The sequence below is a fragment of the Aphelocoma coerulescens genome, chromosome 8 (genome assembly GCF_041296385.1).
Source record: "Aphelocoma coerulescens isolate FSJ_1873_10779 chromosome 8, UR_Acoe_1.0, whole genome shotgun sequence".
NCBI classification, from domain to species: domain Eukaryota; kingdom Metazoa; phylum Chordata; class Aves; order Passeriformes; family Corvidae; genus Aphelocoma; species Aphelocoma coerulescens.
Genome location: NC_091022.1, coordinates 5,750,690 through 5,772,121, shown reverse-complemented (window position 1 = coordinate 5,772,121; position 21,432 = coordinate 5,750,690). Strand labels below are relative to the sequence as shown.

The 21,432-nt window shown below is 44.0% G+C and overlaps 1 protein-coding gene across 3 annotated transcripts in view; it reads left to right on the top strand.

The window, feature by feature from the left end:
* RC3H1 (ring finger and CCCH-type domains 1) overlaps positions 1-20,545 on the top strand; it is a 74,519-nt gene extending 53,974 nt beyond the window's left edge. For 2 of the 3 annotated variants that reach the window (XM_069022658.1, XM_069022659.1), the window contains exon 20: positions 829-2,181. In XM_069022658.1, coding sequence (XP_068878759.1) covers positions 829-979 — 151 coding nt within the window. In that variant the 3' untranslated portion in view covers positions 980-2,181. Of the gene's footprint in view, positions 1-828; positions 2,182-16,123; positions 16,503-18,225; positions 18,442-18,764; positions 18,903-18,986; positions 19,381-19,728; positions 19,794-20,011 lie in introns of those variants that run through there. The other variant, XM_069022660.1, reaches the window with a different exon arrangement.
* The last annotated feature ends 887 nt before the right edge of the window (positions 20,546-21,432 follow it).

The following is a 21,432-nucleotide window of genomic DNA, read 5'->3' as shown; positions in this document are numbered from 1 at the left end:
TTAAGGATCTTTCTAGCTGTGGAGTAGGTGAGTGGAATAAGACTATATAAATTAATGCAACAGAAGACTTGCAGTATCTGTCAGAGAGGAATCAATCTAGTCACCATTGGACGATTAGTAGGAAGAAGCAGGAGTTACGCAGCCACCACAAAAGAAATCCTTATCTGCTGTTTTAGTTTCAAAGAAAAGAAATCTCCCAAATGTGAGAGGAAAGTTAATTCCATCCTGCTAAGGTTTGTGATGTGGATGTTGTCTAGGATGGCATGCACTTTGAAACTAAGTTCACTTTTAGTTGTTGGTAGTGGACTTTTATCTGTGTAGATGCTGGGATTGATTTCAGTTCACATTTAATAGACAGTTGGAATAAGATGTTGGCTGGGAATGCTGGAAGTCTCCACATCAAGTATTTTCAAATAGCCACATACATCTACATATATTCAGACCAGCACTGAACAGAGAAGCTCAGATGTTTATATAACTTCACGTAAGCAGTTTGGTATCTTGATATTTATTCAGAGTGAGCATTTTCTGAATAAATACACTATTGCTGATGAAGTCTGTACCTTCTTTTTATAACCAGTTCTGGAGTTCTGTGCTGCACTATCAGATTGCCTCCAGAGCAGGAATTAATTTTTCCATATGGTGCTGTGAAAGTAATGAAATCAAAACAACTGTTTATATTTTTAAAATTAAGAAAAAGATAAATTATCTAGGTAAGTTAAATATTCTGGAATGTGTGCACTGAAGTCCTCTTAAAAATAAATGAAAAGTCTCAGTAATTGCTTCTTTTCACCCACTTTCCCTTTCTCCTCAACTTCCCTTCATCAGTGATGTTCCGAATGGATCAGCTTTGGCCCAAGAGAACATTGGCCTCCTGTCAAACAATATGGCATCTCTCAGCCTGTCAGAGGACCCCGAGGGAGGAGGAGATAGCCATGATTCCCAGCGAGCGGGAGTAACACCCACATCTGCTCCATGAAGCGAGGCCAGCACACCCTAGAGTTCCTTCTGCTGGGGTGTCAGCAGCTTCCATCATGTGTTTTTTTCTAGGGGTGATTGGAGAAACACAGGAGCAGCAGCAGTAGCAGAGCAGCAGGTCCAGAGGCAATGTGCACAAACACAACTACTAGAAACAAATCCTGCACATAGTTCACATTAACACATTTTTTAATTAAAAAAATGAAAATTAGCAGTATCTGCAAGCAATTCAAATTAAATTTGTTTTTGTTCTGTGAATGAACTTTATTTTAATAACTTTGGACGCCTTGAATCCCAGGGCTTAAAAAAAAGATATTATATATATACTCTGTTTGATTAATTGTATGATCTTAATGAAGTAGGTTTTTTCTTTTATTTTGGTATTATTACATACCCAGTGCATAATTCCTTATCACCTTACTAAAACAAGTTGGCCGCTTCCTTGTATGGTTTAAGGGTAAACAAGGAATGGGGGTTGGAGAGTAGCTATGAATTGCAGTGTCAAAAGATGTGCAGCAAACTTCATGCTTAAATGTAACCTGAGCTTCTTGCTTAAATTGCTGAATTTAAACTACAAATGACAGACATGACACCTTTGCAAAGGTGTGGTCCTTTTTAGATGTTGGCATTGTTTAAGATCTATGCATGTTAGAATTTGACACCTGAGTATCAACCTGCAGTTTGTCAGGGCTGTAGTGAATCCACCCTGGACTCCTATTTCATGTGGGAAGAATTGCACCAAAATGGCCACTGAAGGTGCACCACAGATCCTGCCAGAAGTACTGAGAAGCAAATTCTGTCTGATACTTCTCTAAGTAGATGCTTTGTGGGCATAAGTCAGAGAAGCCATAAGTTTCTTTTGATTATTTTTTTTTTAATTAAAGATTTTGTTCTTGCTGCACAATTTTTTACTTTTTTGGCATATGCTGAGGTAAGATCCTGGCTATGAAGACCTCTTGAGAATTATTTTTCAAGTGCTGCTCCCTTTCTACCTTCTTGGCCTGTTCTCATTTTTTCTTTCTGGGTTAGACTACTAAGTGGGAAAGCACTGGTTATGTAATAAATTACTGCATTGCTTTGGTTGGGTAAAGCAAGAGTTAACTTTTCTTGGGTTTTAGTTTTTTTTCCTTAACCTTAACTCCTGCTGAGGTCATAGCAACCTTGGGCTAAGCTTTGCATTCATCATACTGTTAAATAAAACAAAAGGGGGGGTGGGAGGGGATACAGTCCCACTATTGCCTACCAGTAGGAGAGTCCAAACAGAAGACTCTTTTGAGTAGCAATTATTTAATTTGCCCAGTCAAGGCACCGCGTTTATATACTATTTCACATTGAATTTGATTATGCCCTACAGACCTGGCTGGTCAAGGATTTGATACACATATTGGCTTGGGATTCGAGCTTTCTTTTTTATTTAAATAAAAATTTATATATAAATATATATATATATATATACATATATACATAGTTATATCTGTATATATATTGGGTATGTTTTAAGAATTTTTTCGCATGAGCGCAGCTGTTGTGATCAAATGTCTGGGAGGTAGAAGCACTGAACGAGAATAAAAGCATTTTTCAACACACCCCCCCCGCACACTCCGTATGTCTTAACACGGGTTTATTTTGCTCTTAGTTGAACTTTGGCCTCTTAATTGCCAAGAGTAGTTTGAAGCTTGCTTTTTTCTAACCCGTCTTCTAACTTTTGGCAAAGAGTCAACTTTGCACTGAAACAGCTTCATCTCCCTTTGCCCCCCATCCATCTGTATCTCCTACTTGAGGCCAAGCATTCCAGCCACTCCCCCTGGAGCTGAGCAGAACTAGGGTGATGCAGTTGGGAGCCCATCAGGTCTATTCCTCCTTTCTCAGCTCTGGGCATGAGGAGGATGAAGGTCTTTCCCTGGCCGTCTGCTCCCAAGTCACCTGATGCAGGCCCTGGGCCCTCATCCTTCAGTGCAGAGCACCACCTTCAGGTCAGCCTTTTCCTTGATTTTAATTAGTTTGCTCCTTCCTGCTGTGTCTTTATTAACACAAGGAGCTTATCTTAGTCAAGATAATTAGTGCAATATGCTAAGCTAGGAGGACAAGCCCATAATGTGCCTTTTTTTGACTGTGGTAATTGTGGATGTAAAATTAATTTTCAAAGTTGTTTATGATAGGTTGAACCCTACAGATTAATTTGTAATACTAAGAGGAAAATCTGGAGGGGCAAAAACCTCTTTACCTTTTATTTCCTAGTTCCCTTGCCAAGTTAGGGATTATTCTTTTCTCCACATTTTCTCCCGGAATTCTTCAGTAAGCACTATTCAGATTGCTGGATAACTTACGATGAATGCTTCCAAAATCTGTGGATTAGAAGGGAGACCTTACTGGTTGGGGTTTTTTTTCCTTCATCCAGCTCTCTGTGTTGTACTTTGTGCATAATGTCCTTGTTGTGATCGATGTGTCCAGGTGAATGCCCTGTTTGCCCAGAATTACAGTTTGGCTTGTTAAATAGTTTGTTTAATATCTACTAACAGTATTGATTTTCAACTTTGTTTCATCCCCTCTACCTCTTTTTACCCTTTTTCTGCTTTTTTTGCAGACGTTTAGTTGACTAAACAAGTCAAACAGCAAAATGCAGTACATGCTCTTAAGTATTTTTCTGGAAACTGCACCTAAAATGTTCCAGTTTTGTGGAAAAACTGGGAGACCTTGGAGGACAGATAGCTCTACATGTAGTGGCAGCATTGATGTTTACAGCTAAGAAGCGTGAAAATGTCTGGAATGACTCTGAATCTTGCTACACTCGTTCCTGTAGCCCATCATTGTCCCAGTTGTACGGGAATTCTGGCCACCTCAGTGAAATTTGTCTTGGCTACTAACTGGTTTAGTTCCTTCTATTGGGCAAGAAGAAGCAGTATTACCATGGTGTCGGGGCACTGCTGTGTCCTTTGGTAGGTAGGTTAAATTTTCTACTGCACCAGACAACTCTGAGCCCTCATTGATACCTGGGTTTCAGCCAGATGGACAGCATGGGCAAACCTTCAGAATAGGAAGCTTCAAGTGGTAGGTTAAGCTTCAGTGTGTCTATGATTCAGTCAGTATATAGATGGTGTCTGTTTATTCTGTGATGTTATTTCCCTCCTTCTGTCAACATCTCATCTGTCTGTCCTGTGACCTAGTTCTTTTTTTCTTAATAGGAGAAGTTTAAGCTTTTTCTTCTGCCCTTCTTGCATGCTGTCCCATTTCAGAGTAGGACTTTTTTTCTGTAGATCAGAGCATCTTTCAAGCTAGCAGCACTTATATGCCTGTTTTTCTCAAGCTCTTCTCTGTAGTTTTATCTGAGCTGTCTATCCCCTTTTTGCGTCTTTTTCTCCTGTGGCTTGCCCATCCACCCTCCCTGATTGTGTAACAGTGACAGCTTGCTGCCTCAAAACAGAGCATTCAAATGAATTCGCTTAGCCAATAACTTCTGTGAAGTTGCCTTTTCTAATGGTGTTATTACTCAGTGATGCACAAATGTGATATTGCCCCTACTGGTAGGCAAACGGGGGATCTGTATAAACATGGTAAACTGCTGTTTTTCTTTAAAGGAGAGCCAAAGACTTGTGCTTTACACTTTTTTTCCCCTGGTGTAGCCATTTTGATTGTCAGACATTTGTGTAAGGGTATTGTGAGTTGACTGTATTATCCTAATAGCAATTTCCAGAAGTTAATGATTGTCAAGCCTTGCCCATGCATTGAATTGTGGAAAATCATTCCATCTAGTCATACAATTTGCAATGTACTAAGATATATCTATGGTGTTGTGATGTGTTTTCAGTCTCTCATGCACTCTCTCAGCTGATTGAATGGCTCATTTAGAGAGGGAGAAGGAACATAGAAATGTTTTAATCCAAGAAGCCTTGTCTTTTAAGTGTTTCTAAACTAAATACTGATTGAAAATTTCTTCAGTTACAGTAAAAGATAAATCTGTGTTACAAATGTGACTGACTTTTAGGTCCACTGGGACCGAAAAGATTTGTGAAATGCTAGCATTGAATTAAATTAGATGTGGAAGAACCAAACTTGTGATGATGATATTGTCTCTTGACAGCATGGACTGAGTAAGGTAGGGCAAATTTTCTATTAGAAAAGGAGTGAGGCTTTTATTTGATAATACAAGAAAGCTGCTTACATTTCCCTTCCTTGAGCTACTCAAACTCTTTCAGACTTGTTATTAAAGTTTTTAGGTTCAGAGAGAAATCTCTTGAAGTCTGAGCAGCATAAACCCTCATTTCCATTGCCATTTATACTTTTGGACTTACAACAAAGCAGGCCTACAGGACAGTCATCTGAAAGACCCCCATATAAAGTACCTTTCCTGGACTGGCTCTTTCAGACCTGCTTCTATGGTCCAAGTAATGCCATGCCAGTGTTGAGAAGGCTGAACAGAGGGAGTGCCAGCCATCTTCTCTGCTCTAAAATGGGAGAAAAGACCCAAATATATGCAGAGTGCAAGTTTTTGTGCTTGTCTGTGTGTGTACGGAGAAGTGTTTGTGGTCCTAGGATAGATAGAAGGAACACAGAGCAATGCTGCTGGGGCATGATGTTACCTTTATATTCAAATTTTGTTATCATTGACTTTCCAAAACACAGCCTTCCATTCCTGCCTCCTAACATTGCTGATTTAAAAGCAACCCAAGAAAAGTCAGTGTGACAACAACTTAATTTCTTCTATCACAATAAGTCAATTCCCCTGAGGGAAAAAAAGGGAGCAAGAGTTCTTGAGTTGTCTAAATGGTAATGGAGTTACGAACTGGAAAAACATCCACCTTGCTTGAGTAATTGTAAACTGAATTTCTGAGGAAAGTGAAGCAGCTCTTCTAAGCCACCTTTTTTGTACAGCCATGGTGCCAAGAGATGGGTGGTTGTTACTTGTGGTAAATCAACATACAGATTATTATGTAGCACAAATTGATTTGCTCTCAATTCAAATAGACTCCTAAAATGTCAAAAACTTCATTGGGAATTTTCATTTCAATAGTCAACTGTTACCAACTGCATTATTTTCTGTTGGAATGTCAGGGGATGACAGAGACTAGAGTAAATTAATTCTAATTATACAACATAATAAAGGGATTTGGGGAAACGTTATCCCAGCACAGTGTCCGTCTACAGTTAACATGTGGCCTTTAGCCTTCTATAGGCAGAAGAATGTAACTGCTTAGTGTTTGTCACAGTCTTCAAGGTGCTTCTTGTGATGCAGGTAGAACCTTGGTTAGCAGAAAAAGGAGAACAAACTTTAATGTTTATTTTCTTTATAATTTTGTTTCCTAATGAGAAGTGTAATATTGTGCCATGGGAAGTGTAGCAAGCAATGAGGCTGCAGCTTTTTATGTAATTTCCCAATAAAAAGAGCCCATGGCAGTGTGGATTTGTCTGCATCAGGAACATCACAGTCATTTGACACTTAAAATATGTGGCTGTAATAATCAAAACTGGAAGTCTGTAGCTTAGTAACATGAATTAACTGATCTTTCCCAGGCAATCTTTGCAATTTCAGTGAGTTTGTGTATGATTTTTAGTGCCAATTGCCAGGTGTTCAGCAGTTGGGAAAGATATATACTGTTTGGATGTTTTCATATGCCAGGAAACAACTGTTTTGAAGATCTGAAAGTTTTAGGAAAACACAATTGTCCACTTCAATTTGAAAAATACAGTATTGGGAGAGACGGAAGCAGCAGGTAGTGCAGCCTCTGGAAATAAAAAGCATTAGACATGATGGAATTAAATGTGAAATGTATATGGGGTAAACATATCTGTAAATGGGGAAAAAAAAGAAGATATTGTGGAGTATTTGATGTTCGAGAAATTATTTGCTTCTTTGTAATGTTAAAAAGATTTTATTAATAGTTCTGTGGCAGACAGTACTCACAAGTCTTTGGCATCCAAACCAGATTGTATATCAGATGGATCCCACAACTGGATGTGTGCACTGACCTCTTTATTTCTAGCTTTTTAAAAAGAAATTTGGCAGCAGCCTTTAATAAATGCATGAAGCAACCTGAGAGGAAGAAATCCTGTTCGCATCACAGCTGCTGCACAGCTCACAATTGATACCATTCATCTGCAGCCTCTTGTAAGTGAAGCTGCTCAACATGGGCAAAACCAACGGCAATGACTTTTAGAGTTTTTCCTAATTTTAAGGAGTTTGCATTCCCTCTTTAGCCTCTGCTTGCTGTGTAAGCAGCCTCCATGCTGAAAGGATCTTTCCTTGAAGTCAGCTTAGCAATTGTACTGTAGCTTGGCTATTTTTCCCTATTTTCTTTAACTGGTAGCATTGTGTTAAGTTCTTCTCCCCATTGTATTTGTTGGTATGGGGAGGAAGAGGTGAAGCAAGACATCTGTAAGAGGAGGGAGGAAGAATTGTGGAATCTATATGATTGCTCCCGCTTCTTCTTTGAAGTCATCTACTTCCAGTTGTGGGATTTCTCGATATATGATTTTTTTCCTGGTTTTTGTAAGCCTAGTTTTCTTTGATCTTGTTAGTTCCGTACAAGTCTCCCCGAGACATTCTGCAGTCATTATCACCTTTTTGGGTGAAGTTTATTTTATTTTTTTGGGTTGTTTGGTTTTTAAAATAACTTTTTAACATTGGTGCATATAAGCTTGGGATAGAGCTCATGTAATTTTCCAATCGTATTGATTGTATGTGATTGTGCCCTGCAGAGGTATATTTAACAAAAAATAAAATAAAGGATAGTCTAGGTAATAAAGGAGACCATGAGGTTCGTTGAGTCAGGTAATGAACTATTTCTTAAATTTATTTAGGATCCTAGATAAATGAAATTCCATCTGCTGTTCTCATGAATCAGTGCTAAACAAAATATCATTCATTCTCTCCTTGTGTTTTTCCTTGCTTTTCTTCTGCTGTTTTCTTCCTTCCCTGTTTTTCATAAACAAAAATTCTCAATCTTTCATGGGAATGGCTGATTCTGGGTTGATATTGTGGATATTTATTGTTTGTAAGTATCAAAACATTCACAATAGGAGTAGAGATGAAGTAGAATGTATGAGATGAATTCCATAAATTGAATTCTTTGCCAGGTCAGGGGAATTATGAAGTCTTATACAGGCCTGGTCATGGGGGAGATGTTCAGAGCTACATGGGGAATTGCTATGTGTTTTCCAGGAAAGGTTAAATGCTTTGCTACCTTTTGGGAAAACTGAGATAACAAAAGGAGTAGAAGAAAGTTCTCTATATCCAACTCCCTGTGTCTTTACTCCTACAATATACTTTTTAGACTTGAAAGAAGAACCTTCTAGATACTCTGCTGAAGTGAGACAGTGCATTGAAGGAGGCAAAAGGCAAGAGGACCCAGAGATTTGAAAATCAGAATTGGTCTCCTTTATTTAATTCTCAGACCTATAGAGCCAACAGTGTCACTTTTGTATGAAAGAACAAGGGAGTGAAGACCTACTTTACATGCGTGGCAGTTATATAGAAAAAGCCATATGTCAAAATTTCTATTTCTTCTTCCCTTTTCACCTTGCTTTTCTTCCTCTTGAAGCTGACTCAGCCTCACCTTGCTCTCACAGAATGTCTAAGGGTCCTTTGAGTTGCAGATTGAACAAAAAAGAAGAATGGAAATTCACTATTTGGTTTGTAAATAGATGGAAATGTCTACAAGGTCTTACCTGCTTTTCTGTCAGCATTTATATTAAATGATAAATTAATGAAGAACACTTTGAAATATCTCTCATTTTCTGTCTGGGATGAATGTGCATTCTTCTAAATTTTGCATGAGGTGTAAGACTGTTGGACCATCTGCGTAAGATTTTTCACCTGCTCAAGGTGTGTGTGTGTTCTCTGCCAGGCTGGAACATAAGAGATGCCAAATAGCAGAGAAGCCACATGTCTCCTGGGTTTGGTCTGCTCTCTTCTGACTTCACCCATAAGCAAAGTGGCTCCTTCACTTGTTCACCTCTGATGAACAAGAAAAGATACTCAGAATAATCAATTTTGTTAATTGCTCAGAGTATACATATTTAAAAAGCAAACCAGACCCTTCAGATCAGGGAGTGGGCAGTATTCGTCTAATGCTGAGCCTGGTTTGGAACTTGCCTTAAAGTGAGAGTAAGTTTTGCTCCACAGTCTGCTTTGTGGTTTTTAGTCTTCTCCTTTCACACCTTTTTGTGGGCTTTAACAAGTCATTATCTGTAAAACTGAAACTGGATGTGCTGAAGCTGCTGCTTCACTGAAAAACTCTTCCTTCTCCCACTCCAGGGCAAGCACAACCTTCTGCCCTTGGAGTTTGTGCATAATGTTCATTACTGTTGTCATTATTCTTGAGCCTGAGCTCCATGGATCTAGGTAAGGTGTGTTTTTCTGGGCTGAAGCCCATCAGTGGTCATTATTAGGCCCGCTCACACTTCAACACTTGCTTGCTGGATGACTCGAAGCATTCAGTTCCTATAAAGGAATTGTATGTAGTGGGAAATCCAGCAGAAAACTGTAAGTTCCAGTTGGTGATGGTTTCCTTACCCTTTCTCCCACTAGTCTGAGGATTCAGGATCCTCATGTAGTGACTCACTTTAGAAGGAAAAAAAAGAGAGCTGAATTCCTGCAGTGGCTGGCTTTTAAAAGGAAGATCTGAAGTACTGTGGAGAGTCAGGAAGGAAGCAGTGGGTGGTCTGCATCAAGAGAGATTGGCAGAAACTGGCTGGGTTTCTTTATGTGGAAAAGAAGGGAGACCAGGTTCAAGTGGATGGTACCTGCTGGAATTTTTTCCCTTAGGATATGGATAGCAGGATAGAAAGAATCTTGCAAAGGCTAGCTCATGAGATTCCTTGATCCCATCTTGCTCTGTGAGTGCAAGAGTCGTCTTCCCTGTGCATAGCCATGAAACTCAACAGTGAGCACCCAAAGCACAAAACAAAATTATGGCAATTTATGTTCCTCCTCACCAATCAGGTATGTTTAAGAACTGTTTCTTTCTCTCTAGGATGTGTTCAGTCGTTTCTGTAACCTCCTTCCTCCTAACTGAACTCCAGCTCCCTTGTCTGCATGACTACAAGTGTGGGAGAGACTAAAACCAAAGCATGATGCTTCATCTGCAGGCTGCCAGGCTTTGATACTTGATGGTTTTGAGCCTCTGATCCTTGCTTTGGGTCTGGGAGCGGCAGCTTTGGGAGAAAAACAGCCCCTATATTAGAGCAAACAAGGCATCTAACAGTTTGTATTAAGACACTGGCCATCTTGGATGCTTCCTTAAGGATCGCTCCACTCAGATGTGAGTGCTGGGTTGTTGCTTGATGCTGAACCAGCAATAAATTACCATTTACTTGCTGTATTCAAAAGATAGATTTACCCAGCTACCCTGGCAGAAGTGCCTTGGGAGCTCTGTGGGATGTGCATAGTTGTTTGCTTTTGGTTTTTACTGCTTTAAACTACCTCTGAGCACTGGGTAAATGGAAACCTGTGCTTGGATGTCTGCCTGGGTGTGGAGCATCCCTAATGCACTCTGAAAACCCTGGTATCTGTAAGCATGTGTTACCTAAAAAAATTAAACCAGCAGCCACCTGAAGCAACAAGGTACCTTGTGTATGCCCTTCCTTTCTCATGGAGAATTTATCGCCACAATCCCTGTCCCATTTAACTATATCCCATACTGATGGAGTAAGGTCTTTCACTTTAGCCAAACCAGTTTGCAACTGCATCTTCCATTAAGGGAAAATGTTCCTCTTACTGAAGGCCAGGAACAGGAGAGCTCCAGCACCCACTGAGCCAGCCTGCTCCTGGGATTTGAAATTCAGGGAGCAATGCTACTGAATTTGTAGAGCAGCTGCATTCTGGATCAGAAATGGTGTTCAGTCCTGCTCACTACACTGCCATGTGAATCTGGACAGGGGTTGGGGGAGCTGGTGTTAATCCTTTCCAGCAGTGCAAGTAAAAGGTCACAGGATCACAGAATATCCTGGGCTGGAAGAGACCCACCAGGATCACAGAGTCCAACTCCTGGCCCTGCATGGACACTCCAGCGATCCCACCCTATGCCTGAAAGTGTTGTCCAAACACTCCTGGAGGTCTGGCAGCCTTAGGGCTGTGACCATTCCCTAGGGAGCCTGTTCCAGGCGAGTGTGTTTAAGATAGGATGTATTTGAAACAGCAGAATGTGAAGTGGGGCAGCTTCTCCCAACTTGTGTCTGTTCAGGAAATGGGGAACAGGAGACAGGGCTTGGGACAGATGGGGGAAACATTTTGCTTAGCGACAAGATCCCAAAATTAGATCTACAAATACCTGGTATAACTTTTATTCAAACTCTTGAAGGTTTTGAGGTTTTCTTGTGGGATAAGCAGTTCATTTTCTATTGGCAAAAAATCAGGACATGTGGCACTTGTGTGGAGTAGAAGGTCAAACTTTCCCTTGTCAGATTGAACTTTAAAACCTCTTTCAAACTAAACATTGCCTCTTTTTTTTTTTCCTACTCTTTGCTTAACCTTCGGCAGCTGGTCATCAGCCTTTGGCCTTAGTATCCTACTCCCCTCCCACCATCCCTTGCTGCTGTCTGAGCTCTGCTTGAGCACAGAAATCCAGTGGGGAATCTGCTTTGGGCTCAAGCAAGACTATCCTCTCAAAAATTTCCATTTACCTCCTAAAAGCAGAAGGCTGGAGGGCAGGTAAGAGAAACAGATTCCTCTAATATTTCATTGTTAATCAATTCCTTGAAACGGCTTCTTTTCCCTTAGTAGGAGCCTATGAATTTTAGCTGCTGCCAGAGTGGCTTTTTGCTCTATTAGAGAGCGTCCTCCCACCCCAGTTGTCATGAAGGCTGGCTTTCTAAATTATCAGGCTTGACTTTTATCCCCAGCCTGCAGCAATGCTTCGTAGTGTGGAGGGCAGTTCATGAAATCAGTATGTCCTAAGTAATTGCTGTCTGTGAAAGAGCACCGCTGGCTTGCTTTGGACTCTGCTGTTGGGGTGTGAGGCAGTTTCTCAAGAGCCTAAATTAATCTCAAAATGGTTTGAGCTATTTTACATTAGCTGGGCTGTGCAGCACAGTGCGTAGGTGCTGTGGGACATTCCCACCACTACCAGTAGCCCCAGTAGGTTCAGTAGGGTGGGTTCTGGGGATTTTGGAAGCACAGTTAATCATCCTGTCCTGCAGCCATGGAACAGCAGAATGGAATTGGCGTGTGCTGGTGAGAGCCTAGCTGTGTTGCACAGCAAGCCGAGGGATGGGGGAGTTTCTCAATGCTTCCCCAGAACCTTCTGATTTTGAGCTGAATCAGCAACTTGTTTCTTGGTTTTCTGCACTTTTTGTTGCTTCACCCTTGTAAGAGCCTTTTTAATTTCTGCATTCCCCCTTGCCAGTAACCCCTTTCAGGCAGTGCTGTTGTGGGAATACTTTTGGGATTCTTCCAGGTTGACACATGGAGTGCAGAGGAAAAGGGAGTGTTGAAGGGCTGTGGGGGGAGGAGGAGTGGGTTTTGGCCAAATTGTATGACAAAGAGCTGGTATAAGAAATAGCAGGCGCTTTTGCCTGTAAGAGACAAGATTGGATGTGTCAGAGGCCAGATCAACCTTAATGGATGGTAAAGTAGATTTAAGGCATTAGCAGAAAGTCCTGTGTCTTCCCTGAATTGATGGAGTCAGGACTTTACTGGAGAGTAAAAACAGAGAGTCTTTCTCATTTATTGAGGACAGGGTGAGCATGGAGGTGCCCTCCCCACTCTTGTGCTCTGGCCTTTAAATGTGAAATTCGATTAGCAGTACTTTGTGTGAAGTTGCTTCTGGCTTGACAGAAGCAGGTGTTTGTCCTTGTACAGACAGGGTCAGGACATGCCTTTCCCTGGAGGTGAGTGGAGTGACAGGGCAGGAACCATGGTGAGGTTGTCCTTTCCATGATGGGACTGGCCACAAGTGTGTCGGTACTGCTGGAGCTGCAGGACCAAGTGTGGTTGAGGGAGGGCTGCTGCAGGCAGTGAAAGGCTCTGCTCCTGGCCCCAGGGTTGTGGAACTCTGGAGTGTGCTTGGCTTGTTGCTGGCTGACTTTTCCTGTGGAAGGGAAAGGTTCAGAAGAACAGCACTTCCTTGAGTATTTTAAACTGTCTTAATAGTTTTTCCTTTCTCTTGCCCTTGGTGTTGTTTGTTGTTTCTGTTAACTTCCCTCCCTTTTTAGATATTTTTTTTACCCTTTGTGGTGTTGCATCTGTCCTAAACCTTTTGCAAGATAATCTATGTGTCATTACCAGCGAGAGCTGTGACTGTGGTCTGAGTGAGTCCCTCTTGTTTTGCTGTGCTATCGCACAGCCTTGGTGCTCCATACAGTCTTGGTGCCAGATAAAGTAGTTTCTGCTTTTGCAGAGGAACTGGAGCACAGATGAAGTAATTGGCAAAGAGCCCAGGGAGGGGGTTGTGGAAGAACCCAGAGGTCTCCTTCATCCCAGATTAGCCTTTCAGCTGCTCCCATTTTCCTCCAGCAGGTGCTGGCCCATCAGCACTGGACGATCACAGACATGGAGGCCACCAGTGCTAAATGCAGGTGACTTTTAATTTCGTTTCTCAGAAGGTAATGCTTGGTAGCCATGGCAGTGAGTATGTGGGGGCAGGCAGAGACCTACCCGACTTAGGCACATGTTTGAAAAAGTGTCCTGTGGTGGGCCAGGCTGCCAGCCCCTCCCAGTAGATGTTTCCCAAACTGTTGTGGCTGTGGGGCTTGAGCTTCCTCCCATGGGGTATGTGAACAAAGCAGTCATGCAAAGGGCATCTTAGAACCACAATGTGCAGGACATGCTCTTTCAGCCCTGGGATGGCTCATGAGACCTTGCTGCCAGAGCAGGTGGGTGATGGGATTTAGGAGGAAATTCTTCCCTTTGAGGGTGGTGAGGTTCTGGCACAGGTTGCCCGGAGAAGCTGTGGCTGCCCCATCCCTGGAAGTGTCCAAGGCCAGGCTGGATGGGACTTGGAACAACCTGGTCTAGTGAAGGTGTCCCTGCCCATGGCAGGGGGTGCACCCAAGGTGATATGTAAGGTTTCTTTAAACTGAAACCATTCTGAGGTTTGGTGTGCTTTAGCAAAGGAGAAAATATAAATTATCTCTCTCTTGCTGGGAGATTTTCAGAGACCTGCTTTTGCTGGAACACAGTAATTAACATTAGCCTGCACTCTTTAGGTACCAAGGACAACCACTTTGCATTGAGGTGGTATGAACTTTGGACAGGAATTGGTGTGAGGCACCAGCTACACCATACATGCTTATAAAGTACAGTTTTTTGGGATTAAAGATGCTCAATGCATGGAGAGACTAACTTCTCTGGAGACCTTTTCCTTATCACCTTTCTTCTCTGCAGTAGCATCTCCTACATCAGTAACTGAAAAGTATGTAAAGCTGAGGTGAGCCTGGCAGGGTCCTGACAGTGTAAGAGTCCATACCTGTCAGAGTTTGATGCTGGCTAAGCGCTAGGCACTATGAAAAACTATTCACTCATTTTCCTTTGCTATAGCTAAGCAGAAGAGGGGACATTAAAATGAAAACTTCATGAGGATTAGGGGAAAAAAAATACTTTAAGGGCAAAACAGGTTCAAAACTTAACCAGTATAAAGAAAATTTATTATTAACAGAATTAAAAGTAAAAAGGGTAATAAGAAGTAAAATAAACGTTTAGAACACTTATTTTCTTCCCAGCCCTCTCCCTCTTTCCCACCAACAGTGCAAGAAGGCAAAACCTGGGATTTTGGTCAGTCTTTCTAAGAATCTTCAGTTCGTTCAGGGAAAGGAGTTCTTTTTCTGTTGTGCCGTTGGGGTCCTTCCCACAGGAGACAGCTCTCTGTGAATTTCTCTAGTGTGGTTCTAATTTTCATGAAATAACAGTCCCACCTGACCTGCTTTAACGTGAGTCCCTCCCACAGGCCAAGCAGTCTTCCTGCAACTGCCTAGCATGGGTCATTTTAGTTCACAGGGCTTAGTCTTTTAAGAATAAGCTGTTCTAATTTGGAAGCAAGGGTTCTCTCTCTCTGGAAACAAGGGTCGTCTCTCTCTGTTCAAGTTTTTCACTAGATTACAGCTTTTCAGCATCCACTTGCTCCAGCATGGGCACTCTTTCTCACGAGCTGCAAGTGGATCTCTGCATCCCCCCATGCACCTCACGAATTACAGGGAAATAGTTTGTTGTATTATAGTTCTCACCATGGCTTGTAGAAAAATCTCAGCTCTGACATCCGGAGCACCTCCTCCCTCTCCTTCTTTTCAATGACCTCGGTGCCACCATGTTGGTTCTCCTCATGTGTCCTCACTTCTTCCTCTTCTCTGACTCAGAAGAAAATCATTGTCCATAGGTATTACTGTTCTCAAGTTCTATTAATTGAAAAGTTCTTATAGAGCTTCGCTGCATTGAAAAGGCTGATCTCATTTGTGTTCTGTGTCAGGGAATTTTTTGCCTTGTTTTTGTTGCTGGCCATGTGGTCCCTGCCAGCACCACACAGGCGGCCCCAGCTCTGGGAGGGCCCTGGCCACACGGTTCTGGCTTTGGGAGGGCCCTGGCCATGTGGCCCCCAGTGGCCCCCTCTGGGATGGGCCCCAGTGACCACCTCACCACCCCTCAGGAGAAGAAAGAGCTTCCCATGGTTTTTCCTTTCTTAAATATTAAGAGGCATTACCAACATCACAGAGGCGTTACTAACTTTTTTAATTGGGCCAGCCAATATGTCCATCATCAGAGCTTTCATGGATTGGCTCTGCTCTTCGAAACAGTTTTGAGGAGCTTCTCTCTCAGAAGCAGCCTCTGTGTCTTCCTCTGCCCCCCACTAAAGTCCAGGTTGTGTTAAACTAACACACCACCTCACTGGTCAATGGGGAGGACTCAAAAGTTCAAATCACCTATTTTGGTACAAACTTGTCAGGGCTGAGCCTGCTGCTTAAAAAAGAGGGCTGCCAGGTCACTGGGAAAACACTGGTTTCAGTGTATTGCTTCTAAAAGCATTGTGTGCTCACAGGCAGGCTTGTTCTCCTGCTGCCTGTGTGTCCTTGTTTATCCTGCAGGCCCAGGGCAAAAGGATGATTGGAGAAGACTGTGGGGCTCCTATTACTGTGGTGTTGGCTGGAACGGGTCCGTGGGCTGTGGGCGGCAGCATGAGTTTCATGGACAGGCAGCATGTCTAAGCTCTCTCACTGGTTCCAGGACAATGCATCTCTTTGTGGTGTGTCTGCTCAGCGTCTGGGGGCTGGCTGCTCCTGAGCACTACACTGTGGAAGACATCTGCACGGCAAAGCCACGTGACATCCCAGTGAACCCCATCTGCATCTATCGCAACCCTGAAAAGAAGCCCCAGGGCGGTGAAGGGCAAGACCCAGCAAAGGACAAGCTCCCGGAGTCTACCAACCCCCGGGTCTGGGAGCTGTCAAAAGCCAACTCTCGGTTTGCTGTCATCTTCTACAAGTACCTGGCTGACTCCAAGGACAATGGGGAAAACATCTTCATGTCACCCCTCAGCATTTCCACAGCCTTCGCCATGACCAAACTCGGAGCCTGTGGCAGCACCCTCCAGCAGCTCATGGAGGTTGGTGGAGATTCCTCAGCCTTTTCCTGTAGCAGATCTGAAAGACAGGAAAGGTGATCATGGCTGATGGCTGCTCTCAGTGTCAGGACAGCTCCTTGCCTTGGGAAGGAAATCCCAAGTTGGAAGGACCTTAAAACTTATCTCATTCTACTCCCTGCCATGGGCAGGGACACTTTCCACTATCCCAGGTTGCTCCAAGCCTCGTCTCTGGATTTGCTTAGATCCCAGCTCTCTCCCCTTACTCCCTGTTTGGATCCCGCATTCCTTGGTTTGAGAGGTTAGTTTTCATCTGGAGGAAAGGAAGCCCACTTGGAGGGTGAGGGAAGGGAATGGGAACAGTTTGCTTCTTGCAGATTGAGCTAAGCTTTTCCTTATGTAAAAAGCAGGAAAAGCCATGATATCAAGTCCTATTGGGAGAGACTTTTTCATGTTCCTTCTCTCTTCCTTGGGACAAAAATCAGACACATGGGAGACCCTGCAATCCACCTGACTTCCAGGGCAGGGGAGGCTGTACACAGGGAGCCTCCCCTTCCACCTGTGGCCCCTATACTCAGGGGATAGTCTGGGATCAGAACTAAGAGGTAATTCTGAATTCCGGCTCTTCCATGGGACTAATTTAACTCCCTGGCTGTCCCAGCACCCTTCTCAAGGTCAGACCCATTTACCTGACAATTCCCCTACTATGTGAGGTTTGATGCTGCCTGTACCTTTTTCTCCAATGGGAGACCTCAGTCCAGAGGAGCCTTTTTCCCTGCAATGAGGAGGTGTGAATCAAACTGCTCTGCTTGTCCCCTCTGTTGCTTTCCTTACAGATCCTTTCTCTGGAACAAATAATGTTGGGGGGTCTCCTGCCATTATCCACACAGCCTGAGTGGAGCAGTTATAACCACATCTCCAAAATCTTCACTTGTGTGTTCACTTCTGGGCAGGCCTTCCCACTGGAAGGGGACCCTTCTCCCACTGAGCCACCCACACCTGCACTCCTAATCCCCCTTTTTCCCATGAAAGGGCTGCTAACACCACCTTTGCCTCACAGGAAACAGTGCCGAAGATCTTGGAGGTTCATAAAGAGCAATGTGTTATGGGATTTTCTGTGCCTTAAAGCCCTGAGGTTAGATGGCAGTAGACAAATCATATTTGTCCTTCCAGCTGACAGCTAGGAACAGATAAAAGATTCCCTGTGCTGCAAAAATCTACCCTCAAAATGATTGCTAAGATGTACCAGAAGTACTCAACAGGCCATGAGAAATCCTCCTGGGAAGGAGCAGCCTTTAGCATTCACAGGAAGGTTTAGCACATATGAGTCCTCCCATGACCTGGTATGACCCAAGAGCTGCTTCTAGGCCCTGTTGGTGCAATGCTCATCTCTGGGGTGTGGTAGGGAGTTATGAACACCGTGTTAATTTTAACAGCACTTAAAGGGGAAGCTGGGGCCAGTCAAAGGCAGGGTATAGAGAGCAAGAAAACTGGTGTTGGAAAGAGGAGCAGCACCTCCATGTCTGAGCAGACTTTAATCCTCCATTTAGACTCTCCAAAGGAGGTCTTGGGCTGGTGATGTGTTGATTTTCCATAGATTAGGGTTCCCAATTACACATGGAAGGTGAAGCTCTGAGGGCCTGCAGATTTCTTGCTGTTGAGGCAAAGGCTGCACCACCACTTGCTCTGGGGCCCAGGAGCACAAGAGCCTTCTCATGGATTCCTTGTTGCTGTTTGGCTTGTCCAGGTTTTTCGATTTGACACCATTTCAGAGAAGACATCAGATCAGATCCACTTCTTCTTTGCCAAGCTGAACTGCCGCCTTTACAAGAAAGCCAACAAATCCTCAGAGCTGGTATCAGCCAACCGCCTCTTCGGGGAGAAATCTTTGGTGTTTAATGAGACTTACCAGAACATCAGTGAAATCGTTTATGGAGCAAAACTCTGGCCCTTGAACTTCAAAGTGAGTTTGAACTACTCAGATTTTGCTGTTTTGTTTGGTTCCACCCCCCACCTCCAGTCCTTCTGCTTTAGCTGTATCCCTGTTTTTTGCCCAGAGGAAGTGCTCTGCTGTGGGTGTGTGGAACATGGGTGAAGGCAGTAGGAAATCTGGGATGCAGCTCCTCTCGCTTCATCTCACCTTAACCACAGCCACATCCCCACTCGTCATACCTAAACTTCATTGTTCTCCCTCAGCACATACCCTGTGAACCTGTCTCCTGCAGGAGGGGTACAAAGAGGTGTTTAAAACCCTTGGTTTAACCTTTTTTCGGTCTCTTCTTCTAGGAGAAGCCAGAACTTTCCAGGCAGATTATTAATGAGTGGGTAGCTAATAAGACAGAGAAGCGCATTACAGAAGTGATCCCAGAAAGTGGTATTGATGATCTCACTGTCTTGGTCCTGGTCAACACCATTTATTTTAAGGTACAGCTAAAAAACTGGGAGAGTAGCACACTTCCCTGGAGGAGACATGGTGCTCATGTTTGTTTTCCCCCCTCTCCTTTTTAGGGGCACTGGAAATCACAGTTCCCAGCTCCAAACACAAAACTGGATATATTTCATAAAGCCAGTGGTGAGACCTGCAAAGTCCCAACTATGTACCAGGAGTCCAAATTCCACTATACATTCATCCCCCAGGACAAAGTCCAGGTGCTGGAGCTGCCTTACAAAGGGGACGATATCACAATGGTGCTGGTCCTGCCCAGTGCTGGGACACCACTGGAGGAGGTGGAGCGAGACCTGACGTCGGAGAAGCTGCAGGGCTGGATAGACTCCATGAAGGAGGTGTCTCTCTTCGTCTACCTCCCTCGCTTCCGCGTTGAGGACAGCTTCAGTGTCAAGGAAAAGCTAAGGAAAATGGGGCTGGAAGATCTCTTCAGTCCGGAAAATGCTAGACTCCCAGGTGAGATGTGGAGATAGGGCAGTGCAGAGTAGAGGTGAGGGGCAGCCATTCCTCCCTAGGTGGCAGGGCAGTAGGTGCAGCAGCACATGAGGAACAAGAACATGAAAGCATTTATATGTTGCTGCAGTGAGTGATGGACTCTGGTAAAGTCCCACCATGGACACTCAGCCCTGCTCTGCACTGAGGAGTTTATGGCAGTTTAGCAGTCAGTTGCACATGGAGGTTTTTGTTTTAGGGCAGCCATGCCATCTCGTCTGTCTGATTCCAGGCCGTGAAGGATGGGAATGTGTTCTTTCTTGAGCTGCCTCTAAACTCAGAGTTTTACCTTTGTATATTTTTGTATTTCAGGTATCATCGCAGAGGGCCGCACAGATCTGTACGTTTCTGAGGCTTTCCACAAAGCCTTCCTTGAGGTGAGCCTTGTTTTGTGCCGGTGTGTCTTCCTCTTGCTTTTTAAAAACATGAAATATTAAAGGAGAAAAAATAGCTCTGAACCTACACTGTTCATTTCCTCACCCATCTGGGGCTTTGGAGGGAAGTTGGCCCCTGCTTTTTGTGGAAGAGGAGGGTGAGCCCTCTCCATGCTGCATCATGCCTGTATTTTAATCCCATCTTCTCTCTTGGTTGGCAGGTGAATGAAGAAGGCAGTGAGGCATCAGCTGCTACAGCTATCACCATCTCTGGCCGTTCCTTCCCTATGAACAGAAAAATCTTCAACGCCAACAGGCCCTTCCTGCTTTTCATCCGGGAAGCTGCCCTCAATACCATCATCTTCATGGGCAGGATAGCTGATCCTTGCTCCTAAAGGGGCTGGTAGGGCCTCGCTTCTCCCTTCTCTGCCTCAGGAAAATGGGAGGTGGGGTATTGCGACAAAACATGGGCTGCTCCTGGGGTGGTTGGTCTTGCTATTTGGTGCCAGCTGCAGGGAGGGACTGTGTCCAGTTGGGCTGTCCCTGCTCCTCCCTGCCATGTTGGGTGAGGGGGCTCATAGGTCACCTCACCTGTCCTGTCCTTCATGGCAAGGAAAGCTGAATTTCATCTGGCACCAGTATTTTCATGGCACCTAAGTCCAGCACTGCTGTCCTTCCTGTGCCCAAACCTCCTCCCTTTCAGGCCTCAAGCTGTAACTCTGATTGCTTGGTTCATTAAAACCTATAGATCTGTATGTAACAGACTGCTCTCTGAATGCACGGTTTACAGTAAGCCACTTCCTAGACTTACTTAAATTCTTCTTTTCCAACAAAAGGGGCTCCACATCAGAGAGGTCAGTGGAACAGCAGCAGCCATAAGGCTTGTGCTGGCTGGGCCACGAACACCCTTCTGCAGCTCCATGTGGGTGGAGGAGCTGCCAAACAGCTGTGCCCTGCTTGCCAGCAGCTCTGGTGTATCCTGTGTGCCCAGGTACTGAGAGTCACTAGTGACAGTCTTGCATAGCAAAGGCTTTGAAACTCTTTTTTAATATTAAGACTTCAACTAACAGTTACTATTGCAGTGGTGCCCATGAACCATGACAGTGCCCAGGTGAGGTAAGCAGTACCTGTAGCTTTGTTAAAAATATATTTCACCTGCAAGTTTACTCCTGGAGCTGAGATGTCCTGCTGCCAGGCCACATGTGATCAGACCTCTAGTCTTCTCAGCTGTACTGCTGTAGGACTTTTGGCAGGGCTGTCCTGAAGATGCAGAAGATTTTGAAGACTTCTCCATTTTAGACAGTTGTTTCAAACCAATCAGGCAGTGAAAACACAGTTCCTGTCCTCTGTAGGTGATGGAAGTGGTGCGTGCAGACAGTGGGTTGCACTCCCCAGTGGGCCATTTACTCTGGATTTTGTAGGACCAGCAAAATATCCATCTTTGTAAAGACTCATCTTGTCAGGAATTGCCAGAGCAGCCAAGCAGTGAAAGAGTTAACTTGGATAGAGCTGGTAGGTCAGATCTTAGGTCACTGGGTCTCTAGTTTTGGAAGCCATCAGGGGTTTGACTCTCTCCTGTTCCTAATAGGAAAGTTAGAGCTTGTGTGGAAGTGGTATGTGATTGGGACATGGAGAGCCACCT